Source organism: Ananas comosus, linkage group 4 (genome assembly GCF_001540865.1).
Source record: "Ananas comosus cultivar F153 linkage group 4, ASM154086v1, whole genome shotgun sequence".
NCBI lineage: Eukaryota > Viridiplantae > Streptophyta > Magnoliopsida > Poales > Bromeliaceae > Ananas > Ananas comosus.
Genome location: NC_033624.1, coordinates 3,383,349 through 3,405,242, shown reverse-complemented (window position 1 = coordinate 3,405,242; position 21,894 = coordinate 3,383,349). Strand labels below are relative to the sequence as shown.

Genomic DNA, 21,894 nt, shown 5'->3' with positions numbered 1-21,894 from the left:
TTTTTTTTGATAGTAGAAGATACGTTAAAGTTAGGTACTTGATTTATTTATTTATTTATTTTTGGTTGATTTGTATGTCCTTATTAATAATGTAGCAAATGAAGATGTTAAGGTATCAAATTTCTTAAATCGTATCATTATTTATTAACTTCGTCGAAGTTTAATAAATTTAATAGACTATATATATATATATATAGATAAGTAAAAAGTATCTATGGTATCTATCATTTGTGGATGTAATAATTAGAAGTATATATGATAAAAATATGTTTTATTTGATTTCATAAGAAGTAATAAAATAGTATGGTGTTCATATATTAATGTGTTGGTTAACATATATTGTATACAATCCAACCAAAATATAGAGAAATATATCTTAATTTGTATATTTTCGCCTCAGCTTTTTTTTCATCAAATAGCATTAGGCGGTTAGATTGAATTGGGTGTGGTGCCAAAGTATAATAATACTAAAAAAATACTCCATTTTATTTTGTAAGTAATACTATACTTTTTTTTTTTTTTTGAGCGATAGGTAGCATCCTACCCGCTTCGTTTATTTCATTTAGAAATAAATTTAGCTAGAAATGTGAATCAACTAGGATTCGAACTTGGGTCTCGGGTATTAACTACCAAGCTCTTTGCCACTTGCTCTAGGGACAGTCGGTAATATTATACTAATTTTTATCTCAGCTTCTTTTTTATCTGATAGCATTAGGTGATTCTTAATATAAAACTTTAATGAGATCAAAAACATATTTTTTTTTTTGAGAGATAGGTAGCATACTATTCGTTTCGTTTATTTCATTTAAAAATAAACTTAGCTGAAAATATTTGAACGCGGGACCTCAGGTACCAACCACCATGCCCTTTGCTACTCGCGCTATAATATATATATATATATATATATATATATATATAGGGTCCGGCTACTATACTATTATGAGTACGATCGCCCTACTACTCATAAGTTGTTTTCGATGATAGAGCTTCTAAATCGACGATCCGCACCGTTAAATATTATTTACAGCATTTAAAACTTCTAGAAATCAAATTTTATAATTTTTTGACATCATTTACCTTACGATCAAGAGTTCACAAATTTGACAATTTTTAACGGCCGGTATGGNGTATATATGATAAAAATATGTTTTATTTGATTTCATAAGAAGTAATAAAATAGTATGGTGTTCATATATTAATGTGTTGGTTAACATATATTGTATACAATCCAACCAAAATATAGAGAAATATATCTTAATTTGTATATTTTCGCCTCAGCTTTTTTTTTTCATCAAATAGCATTAGGCGGTTAGATTGAATTGGGTGTGGTGCCAAAGTATAATAATACTAAAAAAATACTCCATTTTATTTTGTAAGTAATACTATACTTTTTTTTTTTTGAGAGATAGGTAGCATCCTACCCGTTTCGTTTATTTCATTTAGAAATAAATTTAGCTAGAAATGTGAATCAACTAGGATTCGAACTTGGATTTCGGATATTAACTACCAAACTCTTTGCCACTTGCTCTAGGGACAGTCGGTAATATTATACTAATTTTTATCTCAGCTTCTTTTTTATCCGATAGCATTAGGTGATTCTTAATATAAAACTTTAATGAGATCAAAAACAAATTTTTTTTTTTTTGAGAGATAGGTAGCATACTATTCGTTTCGTTTATTTCATTTAAAAATAAACTTAGCTGAAAATGTGAATCAACTAGGATTTGAACGCGGGACCTCAGGTACCAACCACCATGCCCTTTGCTACTCGCGCTAGGGACAGTCGGTGATCAAAAATAGATGTTAGCAGTCGGAAAATCGATTCTAGACCACCAACGTACCTTTCAAAGCTTTTTAGGGCCTGTTTGTTTCACTGAAAGTGAACTTAATTTTGATTGAAGTGGATTTTGCATTAAAATATAATTTATGTGAAAAAAATCTCCTTCTCTGCTAGCTCTTTATTTAGATATATATATATAGAGAGAGAGAGAGAGAGAGAGAGAGAGAGAGAGAAAAGGGCTACTATACTATTATGAGTAGTGGGCCCTTAGTACTCATAAGTTATTTTCGGTGATGGAGCTTCCGAATCGACGATCCACTCCGTTAAATATGATCTAGAGTATTTGAAACTTCTAAAAATAAATTTCGTAATTTTTTGAAATCATAATAAAGTCCATCAAGCGGGCATAAAATGAATGGTCAAAATCGAACGACGTCCTAAAAATGGATGATCGGATCCTTTAATTTAAGATCGGAGTTATTGATCTTTATCTAGGTAGTTAATAGAATTTTCTATCAAAAATTCAACCTATTCCGATTCTTTTCCACCGTTAAACTAGCAAGTATCCCATACCGATCGTTAAAAATTGTCAATTTTGTGAGCTTTTGATCGTAAGGTAAATAATGTCGAAAAATTATAAAATTTAATTTCTAGTAGTTTTAAATGCTCTAGATAACGTTTAACGGTGTGGATCGTCGTTTCGAAAGTTCTATCATCGAAAACAACTTATTAGTACGAGGGCGATCGTACTCATAAGAGTATAGTAGCCAGACTCTCTCTCTCTCTCTCTCTCTCTCTCTCTCTATATATATATATATATATATATAACTTGATAAATAATAAATTATAATATAAAAAAATAAATTAATTGTATCCCTATTAATTAAAAATATAACCTAAAATAACTAAATTAATTTTTTATACATAAATTATAATATTACAACAATAAAATCATAGAGTAAAAGAAATATTAATACTCAATTAATCAATTTTCATCACATTTTAAATATATAAACTAAACAAAAAAGTAATCAGTACCACAATCAAATATATTTAAATATAGCTAGCATTATCCACAGTATTATTTTATTAATTTTTTTTCTTCACCTCGTTTTACCATAATTGACTTCGATCCAAAGTGGATCGAAGACAAATTACGCTATTTGAGATAACTCAAGTTTCGACTGTGTTTTATTAATGCAAATCAAACAGCGAAAATAATATTTTACAGTCGCAAACAACTTCACTTTTCTCCACTTTTTTTTTTTTTTTTAGAGAGAGAGAGAGATAGGTAGCATGCTACTTGTTTCGTTTATTTTATTTAGAAATAAACTTAGCTAGAAATGTGCACCAATTAGGATTCGAACTTAAGATCTCTGCTACCAATAATAAAATCCTTTGCGACTTATGCCAGGGTCAGTCGGTACTTTAATTTCTCCGCTTTTGTCCAAACAAATCTCAAGTAAAGACGAAGGTGGAACGGACTTAATTTGTTGTTTCGAAATTTTAAATTTTTGAAAAAAAAAAACAACAATTATTGAGTTGTTGAGAGGTGGGCCCCACAACAGTGTACTATTGACAGGTGGGCCCGACAACCGCGCGGAGTTACTGAAAGAAATGAGGATTTTTTTTCCTTTTTTTTTCTGTCTGTCTCTCTCCCTCTCTCTCCCTCTCTTTTGAGAGTAGAGAGCGGGAGTTTTGTGGCCGGAGAGAAGGGGTGGCCGCTGCCTGCAGTCGCAGTAATTAAATTGTCGTATCGTACACGTCGACTCGCATGCACCGAAATTTTCAGAAAATCCCCCGCCCTTTTTGCATCCACACCCTCCAACTTTTGTACTTTCCCTCTCTTAACAATCACATAATAACCAAAATTTTTACGTGTGTATATCTATCTGTCTATCACTATAACAAAAACGGTCTATAGCGACACTTTTAAATATAGGTATATGTCAAAAAAGTGCTGCTAGCTAAAATTACCGACACTTTTAAAAAATGTTGCTATATGTGGGGTCGCTAGGTATATAGTGACAGTTAAAGAGTGTCGCTATAACCTAAAAGAGTGCTGCTAATTTACCAACACATATTTAAGCATTTAGCAACCGTCGAAACTCTATCTCGTTGGCTGCGGTGGCGGAGGAGGATGACAGGAAAGGCTCTTCGTCTAGAATTTCAGTGGATTGAGTGAAGAGAGAAGAAAAGATGGTAATTGATTTTTCTTTTTTTTTTTCTTTTCTGTTTATAATCGGGCCAAATGGACTGGGTGTGGTGAGTTGAGTAGAGTAATCTTTTATTTTTGGTTAGATTGGGCTTTATATTTAGGCATTAGTAGATATTTTTTTAAGTTTTAGGATAAATGGGACACTTACTCAAAAGTGTCCAAAACATGTGTCCCTATAACCTAATTCTGTTGTAGTGTATATATACCTCTAGCTATACCTATATATTAATTTTCCTAATTTACCATACAGTAATATTTTCTTCATTATTGAGTATGGGCTACACTCGGAACTGATGTTTTTCTCTTTCTTTGTTTGAATCAAACTTAATTTTTTTCTATTTCTTTGCTTGAATCGAACCAATCGTTTTTTGAGTATGGGCTCCTCCGAACCAACTCAAAATTTTCACATGTCTTCCTCTTTCTTTACTTGAACCGAACCTAGTTTCTCTATTTCTTTGCTTGACCCAAATTGGGTTAACTTGTTGTATTGGGCCGAACCAACCCAACTGCTCCACATGTTTTTTTTCTTTGAATCGAATTTTTTTCTTTTTTTGCTTGAACCGAACCGATCACTGTCGAGTGTGGGCTCCATCCCGAGCTGGCTCAAGTTTTCCTCTTTCTTTGCTTTAAAAAAAATTGGATTTTCTTTTCTTTTTTTTTTTTGCTTGAACTGAACAGGATCACACCTCTGTATTAGGCTAAACTGTTCCTCTTTTTCTTCCTTCGGCTATTACCATCGTTTATCGGCAAGATGAATCCCACCCTCTCATAATCGCTTCTTCTATAGCCGTTTTCTTTTCTTTTGTCGTCATTTTCTCTTTTTTTTTGCAATTATCTATCCGTCGCATCGCACGGGTTACTACACTATATGCATAATTGAGCTAATTTTTTTTTTTTAAAAAAAAGATATTATACCACGTGAAATCTCTCTCTCTCTCTATATATGTAGAGAGAGTTGAACTAGAATACTTTAAAAAAGTATTACTATTTACATATTTCTAACTTTTTCACCCTTGAATTTACTAGTATTTCACACACCCTCACTAATCTCAGACATTCATTGGTTACAATGGATGAAAGCACAAAACACTTTTGTTCTGTGTGTGTGTGGTTACTGGTTACAATGGATGAAAGCACAAAACACTTTTGTGTGTGTGTGTGTGTGTGTGTCTTTTTATATATACACAGAGAGAGCATGGAGACGTCCGTACTTTCAAGTTATTCTTAATGATGAAACTTTTAAATCAACAATCTACTATATTAGATTTGATCTAGAATTTTTGAAGTATCTAAAAAGTAAATTTGTGATTTTTTAATAGTCTTTATCTAGTGATTGAAGTGATTTAAAATTAACAGTTTTAAAGGTCAAAATGAGCCAATAGTATTAATAGTATTAGGCGCTCATGCTATCGACTTTTTAACCCTTGGATGAAAAATTATAAGGTTAGGATGATAGTGGTCCCCTAGAGTTTAGTGATGGTCCTCCTAACGTTGAGTGGTAGTTGGTTTGAATAGTATGATCTCAATGATATAATTGATTAAAGTGTAAATCTAAAAGCTAAAAAATCAATAGTAAAAAAGTCCAAATACTATTAATAATATTTCAACCCAATTCTATATATATAAGTAGAGCTCCTGCCCTATTAATAGAATAAATCTCTTTGTCTCATCAAGTCATTTCCAATGTTTAAGAGTTTGAATTGATGATCGACATTGTTAAACTTGATTTAAAATATTTGAAAGTCCTTAGAAACCGAATTTGGTGATTTTTGAAAAACATTTCTATCATGCTAAAAACACTTCAAATTTGACATTTTTTTATGGCATCATTTACTCGTTTAACAGTATATATAAAACGATCGAAGTTAACTGAATTTTTAATAAATTTTTTTTATTATATATCTTGGTCATGTTTGACAACTCCAATTTTGCATTAAAATTTCTAACCTCTATTTTTATAACGAAGCTCATTTTTAACCATTCGTTTTGCGGTCTTTTGATACACTAGAGAATGAACATTAAAAATCATAAATGTTGATTTCTAAATACTTTAAGTACTCTATATCATGTTTGATGTTGCCGAATGCCAATACAAACTTTCAATCATTGAAAATAATTTGATAGAACAAAAAAATTATATCCTCTTAATTACTAGGATAGTGCTCTGCTCTCGCTTAGTGGTGGTAAGTAGAATATTAGTTAATCCAAGTATTGAAAAAGTTAGAAATGCAAGAATCGCAGTAGTTTTAAGAATATTCTAACTCATCTCTCTTTAATATAATATTATTATATTTTTTTGTTTTTGTTTAAAAAAGGTTGATACGGAGGAGAGTGCTCAATTTGGCGTGGTGCGTCCGCTGCCACCTTACACAGTTCCTGAGTCACTGTTGATGGAGACTCCTCATTTCCACCCTCACCCCTCTCTCTCTCTCTCTCTCTCTCTCTCTCTCTCTCTCTCTCTCTCTCTATATATATATATATATATATATATATATATAGAGTATTTTATGCAAGCTAATTAAAAAGATAGCCAAAAAAAAAACTACGTACTATTGTTTACTTTATATGGTAGCTGGTAATACTTGATTGGAGCACATGATTATTGAATGGATCTTTGTAGCAAATAAGACTTATTTTCTTGAGTAAATTAACCACAAAATACATATATAGAACACTCTCTTCTAGCTTTCTCAGTAAGTAATGAACTATATTCAAAGAATTAGTTAAACATTAAACACGTCAAATTCGTCGTGTATGTTTAGGGTTTGTCCAAATATATCTGATTAGCGGTTTGTCCAAATATACCCGATTAGCGGATAGTCACAAGGTCTAATGTGTGTTTCTTTTATCACTAAAACTCTGCTTAATTTGCTAATAATACCAGCCTTTTGCGACAAGTATTTTAAAGTGTATTATAAGTCAAACCAGAGCACGACATGTCAAAATAATTCTATATCTACTATACTATTAATAGCACCAAGTCGTTGATGCTATTAGGTTTTTGGCCCTTAGATGAAAGGATATGCGGTTAGGATAATAGTGATCCACCAGGGTTGGATGGATTGTTGGCTGAATAGTATGATCTAATGAATAGAAATGGTCAATGGGGTAGATTTAACGGCGAAAAACTCGATTGATAGCACCAAGTGCTTGGTGCTATCGATAGTATATATAGTAGCCGGACTCTCTCTATATATAAAGAGAGAGAGAAAGAATGCGGCTGGGGTGCTTCTAATAATACCAAGTACTTGGTGTTACAAAGTTTTCCACCATTAAGATTTACCCCTTTGATCATTTCAATCCGTTATATTATACTATTCAACCAACCGCCCACTCAATCCTAGGGAACCACAATCATCCTACTGCACATCCCTGTATCCAATGACCGAAAATATACCTAATAGCATCAATGACTTAGTGCTATTAGAAGTATTCAAGCCTAATTCTCTCTCTCTCTCTCTCTCTCTCTCTCTCTCTCTCTCTCTCTATATATATATATATATATATATATATATGTCAACAGATTAGTGGCTCTAACTTCTTAGATACAAAGAAATGTTGATCACTCATAACAACACATTTGAAAATGGTATTCTTTCACAATTTCAAAAATAAAAAGATACCTCCTCCTCCTTTTACCTCTCTCTCTTTCTCTCTCTCTCTCTCTCTCTCTCAATAAAGGGTCACATGGACTAGTACAAGCATGCTCTCTTCCTGCTATTTACATGAAAATCATAAGAGTACTAGCCAACAGTCAATAACTACATGTAGAAGAGAAGCATGTTGCCCTGCATTGAGAACAATAAATTCATTGTGGAAAAAGTTCCCTCACGTACACAAACATTAATAATTTGAACAAAGGGCAATTAATTTACACACTGTTTAGCTATTAAGAATACCTGGTTTGCCACAACAGTATAAGAAAAGTTGATAAGGGATCATATACTCACAGCAAATATCTTTTGAACTAATTAATACAAGCCACAAGCTTCTGGGTTTCCATGAGTTGCAATAGCTTCATTGTGTTGCTTATCATTATCATGCGTTAACCCGAAATGGATGTGAGGAAAATGTGCCCACTGCAAATTATATATACAAACAGTTTGCAATTAAGAGTTTTAACATCAAATAAAATGCATTAAATAATTTAGAGTACGTATTTGAGTCCTAGCTTTCAATTGGAACGATTTTTCTACTACGAATAGCATGCAACTACCACTGCAGATCGGCAAACATATGTACTGAGGTCTAAACCTTTTACTGTACTACTCTATTTCGATGGTTCTTCTGTTTGCAGCGAAAAGAAGCTATTCGGGAGGTTTTAGTAAAAATATTCTTATTGCTTGAAGCCCTTTGCTATGTACTTCATTTGAACTGATCATAGCATCATGCATGCATGATTAGCAGGTGATATCTGATATATATTAAGAAAATTAGCTAGCTAGCTAGTCAAGGGTTAATTGATTATATTTCAGTTAACATATTGAGTAAGTTGTAAGATAAAGCTCAAATACATATAGTTGAATAATGAAAGAGATATTAGATACAGACACTAATTTTGTAAGTAGCATAGTTAGCTGATCCGGCGATTTATTTGTTTTTAATAGAGTAAATTGGTTTTCCATTCTATTGACAGATTAATTGTTCATATATAGGATGGTAAGAGAAGAGATAGCCAAATGAGTGCAATAATATATTATATACTTCATTATGTAATAAGTATCATAATTTGATTGATTGAGTTAGGGACATATATAGATAAACAAAAAAAACTTACAATATCTTAAATTTTGCTCCATAGTTTATTAATACTTACATTCTTTGCTGCAGTGCTAAAAGCTTCCCTGTGGCTAATATCAGGGTTATTAGCCTTTATCCTTTGAATCTCCTCCCTTAGAGGCCAAAACAAAACTTATGTAAGATCGATAATTTCTTATGAAGATAATTAAGCTCTCATAATTGTGATATTATTAGGCCCTCATTTAAAAAAAAAAACGAATTGCTAGACACGCTAAAAGTCGTACGAAATTTCCAAGGATTTGTTAGGAAAACTTACTTGATAAATCTATTATATGCGGAAGGAACACGCTGCCTCTTTTCCGGTGCTGGTAAAAAGAGATTATTAGCACAATTATATATGTAAACAAATTGTAGGAATTTAAAAAGATAAATTGTTGAAGGTTAATAGGTTATATCATATTCAATGACTGCACAAGTACATAATTAATTTACTCCTAGCCACTATCTAAGTAAACAAAAAGGAACATATATAAAAAGAAAATAATAACCATTAGCCAGGTCCTCAAAAAATTAATGGCTCCTCGCTCAATTTCGTTTGCAATATTGCTAGCCAATTATAGTACTCGATCATCACACTAAAAATAGTTAAAGTTGACATTGAAAAGCGATGTATTTTTGTTTATATTGAGAATACCTAGAGCAGATACTGGTTCCAACCACTAGGTTAAGCTCCATTAGAAAACGAATGATTTATCAAAAACTGTAAAATGTTTTTTTTTTTTAAATAATGTTCAAGCTTGCTAGCTAGATATAAAATAATATTCCAATGATTATAATTAAGTAGCGTAAGTGAGATTAAAGCAAGAAATGTGAGCTTACGTGGGGTAGGAAGCGTTTTGTGAGGATCATTTTGGATGGAGTCCAACACTGGTGATCTCCTGTTGCATTTGGAAGATGATCCACCACAATCCACACTGTTATGATCATGATGGGATCCAATGTTGTGAACCTGCTGTGCATGTTTCTCCCACCACCAAATGAATGAATGAATGAATTAACTCATTGAGTTTGCTATATATAGATTCTGTACTGAAGATTAATAGTGGTTGAGATTATGCTAGAGAGAGAGAGAGAGAGAGAGAGAGAGAGAGAGGTGGACTCCCCTTTGTCCATGGTTATACACAACCTATTGCAGTTATGCACATTTTCTAGCATTAAGTTTGGAAAATGAAACAAAAACCAAGTTAAATAAATGTAGAAAATAGGAGCTTTAGGATCTCCTTATATAAAATTTAAACAAAGGAGTATAGAAATAAAATGTAACTTGATGATCAATCAATTTAAAGTAAAGATTAAGTAAACGATCCATTACGAAATTAACAAAGTTCCTATAATATTTTTTTTCGAACCAAAGCACCAATAACTCAAACTCATAGCACTAGAAATGTACAAGATCAATAACTGCATCTTATAATCCATTAGAACAAACAATGGCAGCATCCTGAATTGTCAACAAAAAAACAAAATAAGAACCACTGGTGGTTTCAAAAATTTTATCCAAGAAATTAGCTTCTAATAGAGGAAAGATATATATGATAATATGATACAGTGAAATCCAAATGGAAATAAGGAATTAAGCTTTGAATTCAACCTGAGAGCCTTGAAGAGGGAGTTTTTGAGTCACTGCTCCCATGTCCACAGACAACAGATTAGTACAATTCCCGCATCGAACTGTTAAAATGTCGAACATACTGTTGCTTGGCACACTAACCTGAGTCATAGAGGAAGGTAAATAATTAGATTTTTACAAGATAAATATGTGCATAAGAAATTCACTTTCTTAATTCAAGTAGCACTCTATCAAGTCAATTAGATGGACAATGCAAATTAATGAGGAAGCACATGCATGTTCTAGAAGTTGTTAGTTTTAGCATCTAAAGCTCCATCCATGATTGAATAATTTGTAACAACAGTACATAGTACTACAAGAAGAAGGGGGAGCTTGCTTATGCATGAGAGAGAGAGAGTGAGAGAGAGAGTACCTCTGAGAAGGGCTTTTTTGAACTTCTATTTTTTACTCTCCTATACAACATTACAAACTACACTTTTTTGACTTTGGTCAATCTTGTTTTATCCTTTTACTTGTTTTGAATGTGATCAAGTTGCTTTTTTGTGCTCAAGAAAGCATTCTGTGCATCTCTTTACTCCCAGAAAACAAAATGCACACTTAAAATGAATGTGGAGGAATTATAAAAGCTATGGAAAGGACTGCTTATATATGTGAGTCCACTGAATAGAATCTTTCTGAGTTAAGAGAGAGCCCCACGTCTTTTCCCTCTCTTGTTTCTGCACCCCTTCTGACCCTTCACTCACTCACTCACTCTTCTCTCTCTCTCTCTCTCTCTCTCTCTCTCTCTCTCTCTCTCTCTCTCTCTCTGTGTGTGTGTGTGTGTGTGTGTGTGTGTGAGCAAGGCCCAAATGTAATTAAAGCATGGGAAAAAAAAGCTATCCAAACATCAAGAAAAGAAGAGGAAAATGACATGACTAAGTATACCTACTCCATCACCTCTCTCTCTCTCTCTCTCTCTCTCTCTCTCTCTCTCTCTCTCTCTCTCTCTAAATATATCTATATATGATATATGCACCTTCTGTAGAGTAGGAAGGGAAAATAAAAAAAAAAGGAAGCAATTTTAATCTTAAAGTTAATTTCAGCTTTGTGCTTCAGTACTTTGACGCTAAAAGAATTTTTTGGGTTTAATTTCACTGGATTAATGAAACGTTGTTTAACTACTGCTTATTCTTCACACAAGACCTACAAATTAAATACTAAACTATGTATTAAGGAATGTACTAAGGCAAATTCATACTGCATGAAGAAACATAAATGATCCTTCATTTGACCTATAGCATATAGCAAATTAAAAATTAAGTTGTAAAAGGAAGCATGCTTTTGATGCAAGAATAAGAATCTTTTTTTTTTTGAAATAAAATGAAAAGAATCAGATAATGCATATATCAAAGATTTGTAAGTTGTAAAAGGAATTTCATGTATATAATGAGTACTCTGAGCCATTTAAACACACCAAATAAAAGTTTTTCCACAATATTTACAACTTTACCTTTCTATATTTCAAATGTTAAAGCAATTGAAAGAGATCAAACCTTGTGAACTGGCATAAACAAACTAATGCTTTTTTTTTTTTTTCCAATGAATGTAGAAATGTAACTACACATGAAACGATCGATCTACTACCCCAAATGTAACTAAACTTAGAACTACGAGCTCAAAATATTCAAAAGATAAAAGAGTATTTATATTATATTTTGAGATCTTGCGTGAGAAAGTTAATAAGTTCTTACATATAAGGAGTGATGATTTTAAAGTCAGATGGGTTTTAAAAGATTTCATCCAGTTAGCCAAGAGAGACAACAAAGGAGATAACAAGAACAAAAGGTAAAAAAAAAAAGAAAAAGAAAGAAAAAGAAAGAAAAAGAAAGAAAAACAAATCTAACATGCATCAAATTAGTAATAATATATATACCTGCAATCGTTGCTGATGAAATACTATATATTGCCAATTTTATTGAACGATCGATGAACCTCTACTCAAAAAATTATGCACAATCAATCCCATGTTGTAGAGATCTGGCTAGCCCTAATAATCAACTACTTTTTTGTAGCTTTTGGTAAATCAATTTGTTATCATGTGTCAGGAAACAAAAAGATCGCAATCGAACGCGAAAGCCTGGAGAGAGAGGTCGATTCGATAGATACCACAAGGATGGTGTTGCAGAAGCTGCAGTGGACATAGCAGACGTGCTCTGGTGCGATCTGGACCGACATTTTGCGATCGCCGAATCAAACTGCAGTAGATCAAATTAAGTACATATGCTAATGAAGAAAAAAGAGGAAGCTTAGATAGATAGATAGCCTCCTTACAAGAGGTAGCTAACTAAATAGATAGGAATATATTTAGGAAGAGGTGTGTGTATATATATATATATGCATGGTGTGGTTTATAAAGAAGAAATATGTATGGAAGGATATATATATATATATATGTAGCCTTTCTCTTTTCTTTTGTTTTTTGTTTTTTTTCCTCTCTTTTTTTGTTTTTGTTATGTGGGTGGATATACATGGAGGAAATGATAACCAGGGTGGAAGCAACAGTTTGGAAGTGATTTTGCTGTAGGTGGAATTCTTTGTGGTAGCTACCCAGGGTTGGAATGGAGAGGAGGTGGTGGAAAGGGACAAAAGGTTATGACTTGAAGAGTGAGTGGGTGTGGGAGCCCTCTCCCTTCCCCTTCTCTCTCTCTCTACAAGTCAACAACATGTTGATCGAAGTGGGGAAGAGAATATTAATTGTAGAGAGAGAGAGAGAGAGAGAGAGAGAGAGAGAGAGAGAGATGTGCCAAAGTCATTAATTTATGATGTTTAATTTAGAGAAGTTATCTAGTTACTTCAAGACACAAGAGTAGGAGGGAGCTAATGATACTTTGCTTACTAACCGTTAAATTATGTGAAACAACTATTTTCTTTCACTAAAAGCTTAAATTTTTATAAAACGGTATTTTTACTATTTATATTCAAAACTCTTCCTCGTGTCTGAGCTTGTGACATTCGAATAAGGTCATGTGATATAGATTTGAATTAAATAGGAGGATAATGCTAGAAGCCTTGCGAAAGATATTATGTTAAATTATATGAAATGACGATTGTTCTTCAATAGCTTAAGTCATGAGAAAACGTTATTCTTAATATTTATTTTAACACTAACAACCTCTACGTTACTTTACAAACCATGTATTTTAATATTTATATCGACACTCTGAGCTCATGACTTTCTAATAGGCCTAGCGGACTTGAATTAAAATGAGATGATATTAATATTGCGCTAGGAGCGTCGTGGGAGATATCATGTTAAATTATATCAAAACTACAATTGTTCTTCAATAGCTTAAGCTCCCAGAATGGTATTATTAATATTTATATTTAATACTAACAACTTCTATGTTATTTTACAAACCTTGTAAGTCCTTGTGGTAAGTACCTTTTTCCTAATTAACTATGGTGACATGCGCATGTTTGTAAAATGATATAAAAATTGTTAATAAGTACATATAGCATCACTTGGGCTGATTTAGGGTTTCTTTATGTTCTAAATATGGAAAGTTGCTTGCAAACTAGCTAGTGCATCCTCCCTAAACTTATAGGGCATGATAAGATTTATTAAAAATTTAACAAAGGCAATCATGTACATATTTTAAATGTTAATTATTTCTTCAAATTGCTCATAAATCTTAACAGTAAACAAACAAAGAAAAGAAATAAAATAGAAAATAAACTCCCTCTAATATATTTTGATTTGCACATAATCATGGGCTTCAATAATAAAGAATTACACATATAAAATGCCTAGAATTGTTAGAAAATAGTACACATTAATTACTCCCTACATATACAAGGGATTAGAATACTGTGGTTTTATAAATTTTATAAACTTTAATAATTGTCATAGTGCATGAGTATACATTGTGATATATTTAGGAGAATTATCCACATGTTTGCATTCAAAAATGACATAATTAAGAGGTTGTTTATTATCAATTATGAGATCTGGTGTAAAGGGATTCAAATGTGGGAAGGAAGATAGTAATGTAGATATTGGTGTCATTGTATGCCAACATTTACATAAGATGCAGATGTGGCAGTTATAGTATTAAATATTTGTGTACCAAGCATAACTCAAGGTCCTCAACCTTTTCACCTACTAGTAATTACTAGTATGAAATGTTAAATTTGCACACAAACAACCCACTTCTTTGGCCACAATGTTGTTATCTGAAATTTCAACCTAAAGTAAATGATCATAAAAAGTCATAGTACACATGTACAACAGAATTAGATTATAGGGATACATTTTTGGGACACTTTTATATGAGTATCCTATTTATGTCAATTTTTTTTTTTAAAAAATCTATTAAGGTCTAAATATAAAGCTCAATCCAATAAAAATAAAAAGTTTCTCTACTCAACCAACCACACCCAGCCTACTCGGCCCGATTACAAATAAAAAAGAAAAAAAAAGAAAAATTGATCACCATCTCCCATTTTCCTTCTCCGTCACCGCAGCCGACGAGGTAGGATTCCGGCGGCTGGAGTTCGGCTGCAAGAATCTCACAAGAAACGTAGAGGGCTAAAATCGCCATATATGTCTCTGCCACAGGTCGTCGAAGGAGTGGATGCCAAATATCAAGACGGCCCTACCTATAACGACTCCACATATAGCAACACTTTTAAAAAGTGTCGGTAATTTAGCCAACAGCACTTTTTTTAACATGTACCGACATTTAAAAGTATCGATATACATCATTTTTGTTGTAGTGCATGTACACAACTTGATTTGTGCACGATGGGCATGAATATACGCATGGAATTGATAGCTGAGATAGAGAAAAGCTCGACCAGCGTAACTCACTAGTTGATGATTCTATAGTACTCAACCCACAACCTTACAAAATCAAAGGAGTTCAAATTTGCAGCGATTTATTTTTATACTGAATGATCTTTTTTCTCTTTTGACTGTTCTCCCATATCTTCAAGATAGGGCAACAAAAACTTAAAGACAAAAGGATCGAGGAAGCTGTGATTACGACATGCTTAGCTATAAAATATCATGATATTTCATAAACATGTAATGAATCTGTAATACTCATATAGGGTTTGAAATAGTCATACGTATAAGGTTATATTAGCACTAAACTTCTTAACCCAGCTATAGTATTTTGGATGATAGCTAAACACAAATGATTAAAAGAGTTAAGCGTACTACGGTTAAAGTAGTTCTGGGATGAGTAACCTAGCTCCCTGGAAAGTAGGGCACCATAGAATCAATAATTTATACCCACATCGATCGATCCGACAGATCGGACAGTCACTATTTCACATAATGGTGGAGAGTTGATGTGGTCCAGTGCAGATCATGTGTGGAAATCTCTGAGATAGCTAGGAGAAAAATACAAATTTGAGGTTAGGTTTGTCTGCCTATAGGTGCATTGTTCTTACCAAGAAGTGTGACATATGTACCACTATTAATAGATCTCTTCCAAAACTGTTTATCTCATAAGTTATACCTAAAATGGACTTGTATTTCATTTTAAACTTTTAGAGATAAATGAAATATAAAATTACTGTCTCATTATTCTTAGCTAGAGTATCAAGGTTAATTTTAAACGATTATAAAGCTAAGAATAATGCGATATTACATGATGAGTTTATTTTTATCTTACAAGCACACAATTAGCATCTCATTATTATCATACAAAAAGCCCTAAGCCTTTGCAATGTTTACACAATCAACAAAATGAATTTGATGTTATAAAAGATCAACAACCTCCAAATCGTTTCGACACTCAATTTATTTGATAATAAGAGATTGACACACAATAATTGTGTGAATTTTGTTTGAACAAGTGAGCAAATTAAATAGGCAACTATGCTCTTCTATTTCTTTTCATTTTTAAATTTTATGTCTCCAAATCAATATACAAGTTTGGGCCACTAAATTCAGCTCTGCATTTATCAATGTAGTGTCATTTCGAATGGACAGTTTCAATTCGTTGAAACTCGTGCAATGATTGATTGGATGAGTACATGCATTGATTGATCCCATATGGTGTTCTCCCTCAAATTGAAATAGCAAATCTAATAAAATTCAATTTTATATTTTCCGAGGATTTTGGATTCAAATATTTAATTTGTGTTTTCCCAATATTATATGGTCCGGAGGGAATCGAATTGTCTCGAACCAAATCAAGTAAGACTCTGCGAACTAAATTTGGAAATGGCAACCGTGCAGGTTAGATGGCGTAGGTTTAGATCAGATTAGAATGAGATGGCTAGTAAACTTACACGGGTATGATCCAAAACTAATTCTTCTCGTTCAAACTTACCAATCAAGTGGGATCAGGTGGAAACTAGATCGGAAGTGGTAATAAGGCGGGTCCAATGAGGTTCAGATCGGATCAGAATGAGATTGCTTGTAAAATTATACGGGTTTGGTCCAAAAAATAACTCTTTCCACTAAAACTTAAGATCAGTAATTTACTTTTTGGGGAAAATTTAGCATAGTACATCATGTGGCAAACTGTAAAAAGAAAATAATACAAGTACATAACTAAGTTAGTATATAGTAGACTATTTACATTAATGAGCTTGAGTGTAGTACAAGCTAAAGATTCAATTGTACAGTGTACTGATTTTCAATTAAATCAATTGAAAGCTATAATTTAATTAAGGGTTTGTTTAACTAGGCTGAAGCGTCTTTTGAAGTGCTTTTCAAAAAAAATAAAAAAAGAAAAAAAGATGGATATGCTTCACTATAAATTTTTCAAACACCGCAAACTATAAGAAGCAAAAGCTCCCTTTTTATAGCTTTTGTTTTTAAAATCTAGAAGCTTATTTTAACAATTCATCGAATTTTCAAACACTCTATTTATCAAACATTCGAGAATTCACATAAACTCCTTTAGATTTTAGTTAAAAATAGTATACTAAGATTAGAGGTGAATATGGGTTTCTGGATTGGTACAGTGTAAATTTTATATCAGTATAGAAATATACAAGTAGTGTGGCTCATATATATATATCGATCACTAAATTGTGATCATACTTAATATATTTTCTATTAGTTATTATATTATTTTTTTTGAGAAAAAAAAATATAATAACTTTTATATTATTAATAATTATATTATTAACTTTTATAAATAGTACTTTTGTACAATGTTCAATAAGGACAAGTGGACAACAGTAATCCGGCCCATTTAGTTAAAACCCAATACAAAATTGGCCCATTAACGGCCCACTATAAGTCTCTATATAAACTAGGTCCACGAAAACCACAAAGCCCAACTCCTCCAAAACCCTTCCAATCCCCAAAACCCTTCTCTCTCTCTCTCTCTCTCTCTCTCTCTTTCTCAAANGAGGGCTCTTCTTCTTCTCCTCCTCCTCCTTCGGAGCAGCGGCGAGGGAGAGGAGGTCTTGTGTTTGGCTCGGATTCGCCCTAAATCTTAGCTCGAATTCGATTTACGTGAGGAGTGGATCGCGTTTTGGACTCTTATCCAGCTAAGATCCGGATGAAATCGGTGTCGTTCTATGATCCGTGGAGCTATAATCGTGCGCGTGAAGCATGGATCTACGTGTAAACGCTGAAACGGGGGGTAGATTTAGATTCAGCTAGTGTTTTAGCTCAAACACCGCAATCGGAGTAGCAAGAGACTGAGATCGCAGAAATGGCGCGGGAGATGGAGAAGTTGGGGGGAGGAGGAGGAGGAGTACCGAGCGAGGACGACGACGACGACGAGGAGATGGAGGTGAAGGAGGAGGAGGAGGAGGACGACGACGACGGCGGCGGCGGCGGCGACTCCATAAGCCAGCTGTTCCTCCACGTGGACGTGTCGAAGCCCGGGAGGGAGGAGTCGCTCCACTTCCTCTGCGGGCTCTACCCCGACGCCGTTGGGATCCACTCCGTGTGCCTCCGGCCCAAGACCGGTGCCAATGGCGTCGGCAGGGCCTCGGCCATCGCCAAGTATCAGGGCCGCGTTTTCCAGTGAGTCTTTCCATGCCTATCAAATGTTCGAGCTTTGCCTTTCTTATATATAAACTGCTATCAATAGTAAAAAGTGTGATTTTAAGTAGAATTATTGAAGCCCTTTTGGAGTTCTATGCAAATTTGGAGGGATTTGTTGCTAATTGGTGTGTAAAAAAGTGGTCTTTTTTATCGTAGTGGCGTAATGTAGTAATATTTTTGGAGTGAATGAGCAAGGGAATTAATGGTAGTGACTATTCTAGTTATAGTTTAGGGGGTATTCGTTCTGATTATTTTCTTGTAAAAATCTCATGTGCTATCCATACTGTAGCAAATTGGGGCGTAGTATTTCAGTAACAAATCTTGGTTTTGAATTAGCTGTAGAGGTGTGGTTTGAGTGCTTTAACGAAAGAACATCAGTGACTGATAAATTGAAGGGTTGTACGATACAGGATTTACAGGACATCGTGCTAAAACGTTAGCTACTTTGAAATTGGTAGAGATCAACTAATTGGTATTAACAAATAAAAAATGAATTGGCAAAGAATAAAACTTTAAGTTCCCTGGTTGTTGGTAGGAGATTTTGAATTTCCTGTTAACCTAGGAATATCACAAGATGAAGGGGAAAATTAAACAGCTATCCTTTTGAAGATGGTTTGAAGATACTGCCAAATGTGATATAACAGGTTGCAATTAATGCGGGTACCTAATTGGATGATCAAGAGAAGTATAAAAGAAAGTAGATCTTTTGTTGTCTATTTGGAGCATTCGAAAGTTGCTGTTGATCTAGAAAGGCTTAAGCTGAATTATAAAATTATCAATCATCTTAAGCGCAAAAGTTATGGGCTACGGATCATAAGCTGTCTCAATTTTGAAATTAGGGAACTTAATATTGTGATTTGTTTTTCCACAGAACGGAAAGTACAGAGTTTGGTTAATTTGCATTTTCTTTTACTGAATTTCTTGTAAGATGCATAGCACATGAGAGTTGCTCTTGTAGGGAATTAGATCAGAAGGTGCGGGACGCTTTCCATCTATACATCGAGGCCCGCGGCATAAATGAGAAGCTTTTCGCTTTCCTCCAAGCTTGGCTTTACGTGAAGGATCATCGAAACCTCATGCGCTGGTTTAAGAGTGTGGGCGCCTTCATCAACGAGCAAAAAACAGCTTGAGCTACATCTTCTTTGTGTACGTTTCAATTGCTCTTTTCTTTTTGGCATTATTGCTTTTTTATATTTCCTCATAGTTTGTGCATCTACAGCATTGTAATTGGTTAGAAGTTATGAATGCAGAGCTTAATTATTGAGAATCATCTGGCTTAAGTTACCTGGAGAAGTCCTCTTAAACAAGAATTTCCATGTAGGAAGAACTTTTATAACAACAGTTTTGAATACGATCAGAATCGAAGGGAAACAAGAATTTTTCATTTTCTACTTACTTTTGTAGTACTGATTGAGAGGGACTGTTAGTGTGCTTACATGTATGAAACCAATAATGATTTTTTTCTTGGTAGAATACGCCATGGAGTTATCTATATGGCTGCTGTTGTTTCTAATTTCTGTGCCATTGATGATTTTAATCTCGCTACATGGAAATTGCCCATCTTTAATCTTTAATGGATATGATTTTACAATCTTCTTGTGGATAATAGGATATAGTTATTCTAGCTCATTTCATTCTAGAGATGAATAATCTAAAGCATGTGGAATTTCCAAATAATTTCTTTTTTTTTTATGTTTGAGAGTTTTGATCCGCATTTTTGCTGTTGATAATAATAATCACTAGTGGCAATAGGGTTGCAACTTGGGTTGGATTCATTTTCTAAACCCTCCCTACCGGACCAAATCAGTGGCCCGGTTGTGTTGGGTTGGATTAGGGTTGGAAATTTCAATAAAATGTCAAAGTGGATTGGGCTAGCATTGACAACGACTCCATTTGTTATAGAATGAATGGTTGCTAGTTTGCTACGAAAATGGCCTTGATTAGTTTTCTAGTATTGAGGTCCATTTAATGCTAGTAGATAAAACAGAGTTGTGACAAAAATATATCGAGATATGCTTCTCCGTTTTCTAGTAGGGCCACAGAAAATACATTGTGGCTGACTCTATGTGGAACATGATGTTACGTACGAAAATAATTTCCCTTCATATAGTCTCACCGCATATAATGCAATCTCTTTACAATTCCAAGCAGAGCCTTACTTATCTTGTATATGATCTTTATTGCAATATATTATTTGTAACATCCATTTCTCTCTCTTGAACAGAAAAGATGATTTGCAAGTTCATGTGCATAATATAGCTTCATTTGTCCACATCAAATGGACTTTGGTTTGATTTCTAGGTCAAACTTTAGTTGGTACCCCACCACTCCTCAAAAAAGTCAACTCCAATTGGTGGACATTTTTTCCCCCTCTCTCTCTTTCTCTCAATAGTCAATACCTTTCTCCTAGCACCATCATGCATTCATGGTTACATTCATTCATAGTGTGGAGTGAGTCAAAAATGTGGTGATGCTATGATTCCCTTCTATTTTGCTCCCCCTTATTGTGTTTAGTGGCTCAGCTTTGCTGCAGGGAAAAGCAGCCCCATTTTTCTTGTCCCTCCACATGTTTCTTTCATTTGATTGCCTACATGACATCCACTGGGGCAAATGCTTGGATGAGAATTTTGTGCACTAGAGGATTTGTGAGATGTATTAATCTTAGCTTGATATCATTGTCATATTTTGGTTGTGAATATTATAGATTCTTTGGAATAATGGTCTATTCTCTCCTGGAATTGCTAACCCCCCAGAATAAAGATATCTGAGAGGATATCTTTTTCCTTAACAAAGAAAAGGTCCAACCAAATATTGCCTAAGTAATACAAGTAGTTATTCTTCTTTATTCATTCTTTTTTTTAACCCTGATGAGTTTTCTCTTTTTTTTTTGAAATTTTTTGATCTTTTCTTTGGATATGGAAATATAAGTGTTAGTGGGTTGGATTTGGACTGGATCCATTTATAGAGGAACTGAATTTGGATCTAATAAGGGGGTGTATGGTTTCTCCAAAAATTATGAAAAACTGTTTTTCTAAAGCAAAAAGCTCTTCATGAAACAAATGCTTCCTTGGCATTTTTCAGATTAAAAAAAAATCTAGAAAACAAAAGTAGACTTCTTTGAGAAACTACGTTTTTAGGAAATTAAACGGACGGAAAATACTTTTTCGGCCAGAAAATTGTTTGCTGGTTTTTTTTTTTTTCTTTTTGATAACCAAATACTCCCTAAGCTATTGGAAATTTGGACCTAACTTGAGATTTTGATTATGTTGTGTTGGTTTCAAGTATTATAATTGTGTGTGTAATTGATGCAAATAACCTATGGAATCCAACTTTAGGATCTAAAGCCATTAAAATGTGTTTGATTTAGGTTGGAACTAAAGGCTCCATGAAAAAAAACATTTTTCTCATTAATAACATGTCCATTGTCTTTGTGTCACTTTTGATTTTATGGACACTTTATTAATGAAGCATTATTACTTGTGTGGTGATAAAGTTTGATTTTACTTGGGCCTGCTTAAAGTGTA

At 33.5% G+C, this 21,894-nt stretch overlaps 2 protein-coding genes across 7 annotated transcripts; one reads left to right on the top strand and one right to left on the bottom strand.

Moving 5' to 3' along the window:
* On the bottom strand, positions 7,767–13,047 carry LOC109708435 (axial regulator YABBY 5-like). 5 transcript variants are annotated; one of them, XM_020230176.1, is made up of 7 exons: positions 12,893–13,047; positions 12,514–12,602; positions 10,390–10,509; positions 9,618–9,762; positions 9,055–9,103; positions 8,815–8,890; positions 7,767–8,077 (listed from the first exon to the last, which is right to left on the bottom strand). In XM_020230176.1, exons 2-7 carry the CDS (start codon positions 12,580–12,582, stop codon positions 7,970–7,972), a joined length of 567 nt encoding a protein of 188 aa, XP_020085765.1. In that variant the 5' UTR covers positions 12,583–12,602; positions 12,893–13,047; the 3' UTR covers positions 7,767–7,969. The 5 variants fall into 5 exon arrangements, with proteins under 5 accessions (XP_020085765.1, XP_020085766.1, XP_020085767.1 ...); XM_020230177.1 differs by having other exon boundaries at positions 12,876–13,041; XM_020230178.1 differs by lacking the exon at positions 12,893–13,047 and adding an exon at positions 12,679–12,859.
* On the top strand, positions 17,732–21,218 carry LOC109708572 (mitochondrial acidic protein mam33-like). Of its 2 annotated transcripts, none has more exons than XM_020230372.1 (3): positions 17,732–18,349; positions 19,329–19,516; positions 20,595–21,218. In XM_020230372.1, exons 1-2 carry the CDS (start codon positions 18,033–18,035, stop codon positions 19,498–19,500), a joined length of 489 nt encoding a protein of 162 aa, XP_020085961.1. In that variant the 5' UTR covers positions 17,732–18,032; the 3' UTR covers positions 19,501–19,516; positions 20,595–21,218. The 2 variants fall into 2 exon arrangements, with proteins under 2 accessions (XP_020085961.1, XP_020085960.1); XM_020230371.1 differs by lacking the exon at positions 20,595–21,218 and adding an exon at positions 19,621–19,939.

Excerpts from the sequence above, each read along its gene's own strand:
- LOC109708572 (XM_020230372.1), top strand. The coding sequence starts at position 18,033 with ATGGCGCGGGAGATGGAGAAGTTGGGGGGAGGAGGAGGAGGAGTACCG. Across the intron at positions 18,350-19,328 it reads TATCAGGGCCGCGTTTTCCA|GGAATTAGATCAGAAGGTGC; the intron begins GTGAGTCTTTCC and ends TTGCTCTTGTAG.
- LOC109708435 (XM_020230176.1), bottom strand. The coding sequence starts at position 12,582 with ATGTCGGTCCAGATCGCACCAGAGCACGTCTGCTATGTCCACTGCAGC. Across the intron at positions 9,763-10,389 it reads TCCCTCTTCAAGGCTCTCAG|AAACATGCACAGCAGGTTCA; the intron begins GTTGAATTCAAA and ends TGGTGGTGGGAG. Across the intron at positions 9,104-9,617 it reads CAAAACGCTTCCTACCCCAC|CACCGGAAAAGAGGCAGCGT; the intron begins GTAAGCTCACAT and ends TCTTTTTACCAG.